Raw genomic sequence first — 6,200 nt, 5'->3', positions numbered from 1 at the left:
CAGTTGGTGGAGACCTCATATGCATCTCCCCCAAACCATTCAAAATCAATTTCGTCCAAGTCGTCAGATTGCAAGAAAACTGAGGAAATCACACCGGTACCTGGCGCGGCCTTCAACTCGAACTGAACGCGACCAAACATGATGTAGAAGTCGGATCTCAAGGACGGGTTGTCGAATCTCTTGTTAATCGATAATTCCATCCCCTTGGTAGCATCGTAGGCAATTGCGCTGGCGGCAGAGGTGACTTCAAACCGGTCAGAGGCAGACAGGAAGTCGAAACGAATCGACTCGCCCAACGCAGGATCGGCAGGGCAAGTGGCTGTCAATGGGTCGCACGCATGGACAGCCAATGCGAAGAAGGAGGCCAAGGAAATTAAGGCTCGGGCTGGCAACATGTTCAGTATTGTGTGTGTAGCTTTCTGGGGTAATATGAGGAGAATAAGAGAGTCTCACGTAGTCAGATAACAATGAAGGATGGCTCGAAAAGATTGAATTAAAAGTGAAGCGGATGAATAAAGCATATTTATACCCTCTTCTCTGCACCACTTTTGGTGGTGCCGTGGCGACATCGTGACTATGTTGAGGGTAATGGCTTGGCGGCTTTCACCAATAATAATACCGTATCTAAAAATATCCTGCCATGTATATAATAATGACCTCATTTTACTGTACCATAATCCGTAGGCTGGGTAACGCCCACCTTAAGTATGCAGCCTAAAAATGATTCTCGATGGTGTTTATCTTGGCATCTCTGGCAGGCTGCTCGTTTGACAAACCTAAATATCACACGAAACTGGTAATTGGAGTTATAGCGCTGCGCGTGAGGGTAGATATATAATATTGCATGATTAGCCTGAACACCCCCATCACAGAATGCATGGTGGCTGGTCAGCAGATTCTCTACCCGAAGCTTAGGGGTTTTTTCTTACGGCTAGGTGATTTGCTGCGCGCACAGCCTTTAAATGTTTTTAGCGTGCGAAAAACTTCACTACAACGCCAAATTACCCGCCACTTTATTTTTCTCCGACCACTGTTTATTACAGGGGTACACAAGGTGGTACCAAACGAGGAGAACATCTTCTATTGTATTACAGAAGCCAACCACAACTGAAGGTAGAGTGGCTGGGGCTTCGCTCGTCCAAAAATGGCGGCCAAACCTTAGCGTATCCACTATCTGGATTGCAAGTGTGCCAAATCCTGGAGATTGGGATCCACGAGCGTACTTGAAACACCTTCTCCATCAGAAACAGACGATACAAACTAGGTGGTGCATCATTACTGTATAAATATGCATACCTCACTAAGGTCAACGTATTATGCCGAGCTTAGACATGACATCGCGAATCGCAAAAATAATGCAATGCAGTATAGATGGGTAGGCAGTAGCTTCGCCGCATACACTACGTTCTATATTTAGATTTGCGAAGGCGCAGGGAACTGCCTCTACTGTTGGTGTGTGCAGGCCAGGGTTTAGACATCCGTATGCCCTTAAGGTTCTAAGTATAGCTGTGACCTCTAGCTATCATTTTCAACTACCCTAATTGTGTATACATGCTGTTGGACTCAGAGTTAGCATGTAATGCCGACGATATCTATGTCCATGGCAATTGGCCGAATCCAACGCTGGTATGGGTCAAGGTTTCGTTCAGTCACCAGAGGAGCGAGCTCGAATATCCCTTACGCATATGCACACTTACGAGAACTACGGGGGATCTCCTGTCAGTATTAAATATATGCATATAATCTAATCGTATTGCATACATATATTCATATATTCATATTTGAAATATAAAATGGTTCTCACAGCTACGGAGAAGATGGTCTCTGTATTCGTCAGGCTACCAAAAGAAAATGAGGTTGAAGCAGACGTCAAAGCAGAGAAAATTCTAGCACTGGTATCAGAAGCAGAAACTTTGCCAGAAGTAGTGGAACCAATAACTAAGGCATTATCGGATACAGATGCTTACAGCGACTACAGGGTGACATTCGAAGCATCTGCTATGACCTGGCTCCGGTAATAGATAAACTCAGTGTCGGCTTCTTCCTTTCTCTCGTAAACTTCGCCATCAGATACCTGTACCTTATTCTAGTCTGTAGCGTTGGTATCGAGCGTATACGTGTCGCCAGTCGGGTAGCTGACAATGATCAAGTTCCTGAGGTACAAGGTTGGGTCCAAATCTTCTGATTCAAAATTGACTATCACCGCAACAATCTGCATTAGGATTTATTAAAAGTTTTGGGCTTCATAAGGCAACTTCATTACCTCCTTTCCGTTGATAATCCAGCTGAAATACTCCTTAGTCCACTCAAAGCTGTAAGTGTTTAGTCATGTCCCAAAAATGGAGACGCACTCACTGTCTTCTGGGGTGTTTTCGGCGCTTGTCTTATTGATATCGTAGAATACTTAGGGCTGGTATGCACTGTCCCAGAAAACTTGATAAATGTTTGAAATCAAGTTGGCAAGTGGGTAAACTTTCTTGCCCTGGGGAGCCGATAGTCTGAACTGTACCTTACCAAGAATAATTTTGTATACGGATAACGCGGAGGTGGTGTTGACCATAGTATTTCTATTGGTCCAAAGAGCAAGACCTTTTTCTGGGTCATTCCCTAACTAGCCAAACCAAGGAAAGAGGTGAAAGCTCAGATTATTGTTCTTAGGATAGTTGAAGGTAGTTTCACCAAGGGCGATTCGAGAATAAAATTTATTGTTGTCGCTTTGGAGGCCGGCAACTAGCAAAGCGGTGAAGAAACAGTTTCCTGAAAAGATATTTATGCAACCAGAATGCTTTTGGGGGAACAGAGATGCAGGGGAAGGGGGTAAATCTAACTAATATATGTGCATCCTACTTGGCCAGAAAACTGACTTAAAAAGGGACTTGTAACCAGCACCCTAGTATTAGGTTAGACCAAGGAACTTCCCGCATTTAACGGAGAAGTTTGATCGAAGAGCGCCTGAAGTGATGCAACCACTTTGAAGCTAAAAAGCAATTTTGTGCATACATATTCTCGGGATGCAAGGTTTTAACAATTACGCGATTCCACAACCGCAGACATGTATAATGGCCGTACTCCACTTTCGATGATGACCTTCCTATGTATTTTAACCTGAATCATATTCTCATCCATGAGTTCGGCAGATAATTCTCTATGAACCATAAATAAAACTGGTATTTTTCTTCATAGCAGAAAAGGGACCAGTAGCCTTGAATGACAGATATTATTTTCCAATTCCGTGGGAGTGGAAACCAATACTCAGAATCATAGTACTTGAAATAATGATATAATCAACATTACGACTGAATAAGTTATCAAAAGCTCTACGTTATAGATGAAAATGACTATCTATTTCTATTATTACATGACAACAAAAAATGATAATGTGAGAGCCAAGCCAACCACAGAAGTTTTGAAAACCGTCCCAAAGGTCTCCTGAAGGTAGGTTGATGATGCACTTCTCTGGGCTCCAGAAGCAGCGACGGAATGAGAGGCCGAGGAAGAAGTAGAAGCAGACGAGGAAGAGGCGGAAGCAGACGAGGAAGAGGCGGAAGTAGACGAGGAGGTCATGGCGGAGGAGATTTCAGTGGAGGTTTGAGTAGAGGAGGAGGGGGAGGTACTATCCGAGGAACTGGAGGAGGTAGAGGTGGAAGTGGTGGCCGGAACAAAACCAATCACATACGTCGAACCAATGTTTTCAGCAACCAAACTATCAAAATCATCCTCACCAGTAGTAAGTCTGCCATTGACTGCACCGCCGGCTGCGACGATTGACTCCCAGGAACCCGAGGTATCGCTGTAGGAATAACTAGAACCTGTTGAGTAGTCGGTCACCACCAAATTCTTCACGTACATTGAGAATGGAGCATCCGCATAGTCAGTCTCCCCACCAGCCCACAAGATGGTACCTTCCGCGTTACTTGGATCACCGCCAGCCCAGATCCCGAAGAGCAACTTCATAGGACTCTGTGGATAGCCTTGGTTCGAATCATTAGACAAGGTTCTAACCAATACTCCGTCGACGTACCATTCCAACCTCTCACTTGTCCAGTCGATGGTGTAGGTGTAGAACTCATACTGTGGCGGCGACGGCATGTTGTAGTAGACTCCGCGGTCGTAAGTGGTGGTGTTACCCTTTGAAAAGAAATTGGTTTGGGTTTGGTAGATATCTTGGCCGAACCACTCAAGGTCTATTTCGTCCAAATCGTCAGATTGTAAGTAGAAAGAGGAAACCACCCCGGTACCGTTAGCGACCTTAATCTGGGCTTCTACACGCCCAAACATTATGTAAAAGTCAGACTCCAAGGCGGGGTTGTCGTAACGCTTAACAAGCGACAATTTCACCCCTTCTTCCTCGGAAAAGGTAACCTCCCCGCCATTCATGCTTGAGGACTTGGAGAAGTATGAACTGTTACTGGAAAATGGCTCGTACATAGACTTCCCCAATGCCGGATCGGCGGAGCAGGTCACCGTGGTGTTTAGAGGGTTGCAGTCAAGGTCAGCGGCAGCGAAAGAAATGAAACAGAGCGTTGATAAGGTGATTGCGAGTTTCAGAAACATTACTGCGAAGGATGTGGATTGGTAATGCAAATGGTGTAGAACGACGCTGGCGAATCTTGATCTATAGGATAGACTGGGCTGATCTGCGGACGAGGTGTGGGCGTACAGATTTCAATTTAAGTAATGAATGCGACTCTATATAGAAATATCTGGTTGATAGTACTATATAGCTGTATACTAGAAGGGATGAGCTGAAAAATATCCGAAGGGGTAAGGGCCAGCTTAAATAGGTTGTGCCACAAAGGTCGAGAAAAAGTCAGCCCGAGAGCTAAAAAAAGAAACAGCGCATGCGCGTGCATTCCCGCCTGGCAAGGCTCATCACGATTACTGTTGGAAATAGGGACAAGGCTGAGATGCAAACTTACAGTTTAGAGAAAAAAAAAGTTTTAAAGGTTGTGGTTTTATAAATTAGGTGCTTTATACCGAGAGGCTTTCCATCGGGAACCTGACTGCTCCATCTGTGGTTGTAAGTGGATGCATGGGATTCGCATGGCGCTGAAATTAGCGCCAAAAATAAGCTTTTCGAGAGCCAGTCGTTGACATGATCGTTGACGGCTTTGGTGTTATTAATAGAATCAAGACCAGGGTCTAAGGGAATCCAGATAATTTCAAGAGGCGGATGCCAGGTTGTAACAAGGAATCCACATTTGCGCCATGAAGCTCCGGAAACCAATTCGTACAAGGTGATCGATGAGAAAAAGAGACAATCTCCGACGGAGGGAAAGGCTAGTCATGACATGGTAATATCTCTATGACCGAGCTGAAATAAATGTCCCACCAGGTTGCATGATACACCCAGATCAGCCCGAGACTTACACGAGTCGAACGAGAGAAGTTGGATACTTCTAAGAGTGTGGAGCTCAAAAGATATGAAAGATTATAGACTTATCCCCTTTTTGTGAATACCATGGTACCAGCAAGATCTAAGCCCCGAATCGTAAGTTGCTTATATACTGATTAACGTGCACAGACATGCCTCCAGCACAAGGCAGAATTTATCCTGCACCATCTCCGGGCATCTGAAACTCTTAATACTTTTTTTGGAATAGCTAGTTGCGTGATGTACAATCAATCGCCTATATCAAATGCTTCAGCCAATCTACGCTTTAAGCGATCTCCAATTCATTGGTTCGCGCACCCTCAGGGCGTGGTTCAGAGGTGGTTCGCCAAACGGTCAGGGAAACTTCGCCGTGGTCGACGTTAGAGAGTCGGATTTCATCGGTGTACGTATTAGCCACCCCCTTTGGCTGAGGAAAGCCCGTAAAATGTAAGTGCGAGAAAATCACTTATACTAACTTTTATAGGGCCATATCAAGGGCTGTCTCCACTACCCTGCTGGCCGCTTCATGGAAACCATACTTGAACTCCAAGAGAAATTAAAGGCGTACGATGACGTGGTGTTCCATTGCGCCTTATCCCAGGTTCGCGGTCCCTCCTCCAGCTTGAAGTTCTTGCGCTCCTTGAACGAGTTACCTCCCCTGGAACGTGCAGGCTTTGAACATCTCAATGTATGGGTCCTCAAAGGTGGCTTCACCGAGTGGCAGGCCGAGTTCGGTGAGGATAAGGAAGTCACAGAGGACTACCAAAAGGATTTATGGGAGTTTTACTGAACCATCCCCTCAGCCACTTGTTTAGTGAACAACAAG

At 45.2% G+C, this 6,200-nt stretch overlaps 4 protein-coding genes across 4 annotated transcripts in view; 1 reads left to right on the top strand and 3 right to left on the bottom strand.

Annotated features, from left to right (window-relative positions):
- The window catches only part of BABINDRAFT_166339 (glycoside hydrolase family 16 protein), a gene marked incomplete at both ends in the record, with an annotated part of 1,208 nt that extends 813 nt beyond the window's left edge, over positions 1–395 (bottom strand). Inside the window, one exon of the mRNA XM_019130420.1 lies at positions 95–395. Coding sequence (XP_018986079.1) covers positions 95–395 — 301 coding nt within the window. The remainder of the gene's footprint in view (positions 1–94) is intronic.
- Positions 396–1,915: 1,520 nt separating this feature from the next.
- Positions 1,916–2,760, bottom strand: BABINDRAFT_160967 (uncharacterized protein). The gene has a single exon (XM_019128562.1). It carries the CDS (start codon positions 2,558–2,560, stop codon positions 2,405–2,407), a length of 156 nt encoding a protein of 51 aa, XP_018986078.1. The 5' UTR covers positions 2,561–2,760; the 3' UTR covers positions 1,916–2,404.
- Positions 2,761–3,258: 498 nt separating this feature from the next.
- Positions 3,259–4,913, bottom strand: BABINDRAFT_180000 (glycoside hydrolase family 16 protein; the record flags this gene model as incomplete). The annotated part of the gene is made up of 2 exons (XM_019131112.1): positions 3,453–4,913; positions 3,259–3,296 (listed from the first exon to the last, which is right to left on the bottom strand). The coding sequence occupies exons 1-2, from the start codon at positions 4,552–4,554 to the stop codon at positions 3,259–3,261; spliced, it is 1,140 nt and encodes a 379-aa protein (XP_018986077.1). The 5' UTR covers positions 4,555–4,913.
- A 726-nt stretch (positions 4,914–5,639) lies between these two features.
- On the top strand, positions 5,640–6,164 carry BABINDRAFT_34996 (phosphatase; the record flags this gene model as incomplete). The annotated part of the gene is made up of 2 exons (XM_019131695.1): positions 5,640–5,777; positions 5,859–6,164. 2 exons carry the CDS (start codon positions 5,640–5,642, stop codon positions 6,162–6,164), a joined length of 444 nt encoding a protein of 147 aa, XP_018986076.1.
- Between the last annotated feature and the right edge of the window lie 36 nt (positions 6,165–6,200).

This window comes from Babjeviella inositovora (genome assembly GCF_001661335.1).
Source record: "Babjeviella inositovora NRRL Y-12698 unplaced genomic scaffold BABINscaffold_4, whole genome shotgun sequence".
NCBI classification, from domain to species: domain Eukaryota; kingdom Fungi; phylum Ascomycota; class Pichiomycetes; order Serinales; genus Babjeviella; species Babjeviella inositovora.
The sequence above is the reverse complement of the archived record's forward strand: the minus strand, read 5'-3'. Positions and strand labels throughout refer to the sequence as shown.

Coding starts and splice junctions, on each gene's coding strand:
- BABINDRAFT_160967 (XM_019128562.1), bottom strand. CDS start 2,560: ATGGTCAACACCACCTCCGCGTTATCCGTATACAAAATTATTCTTGGT.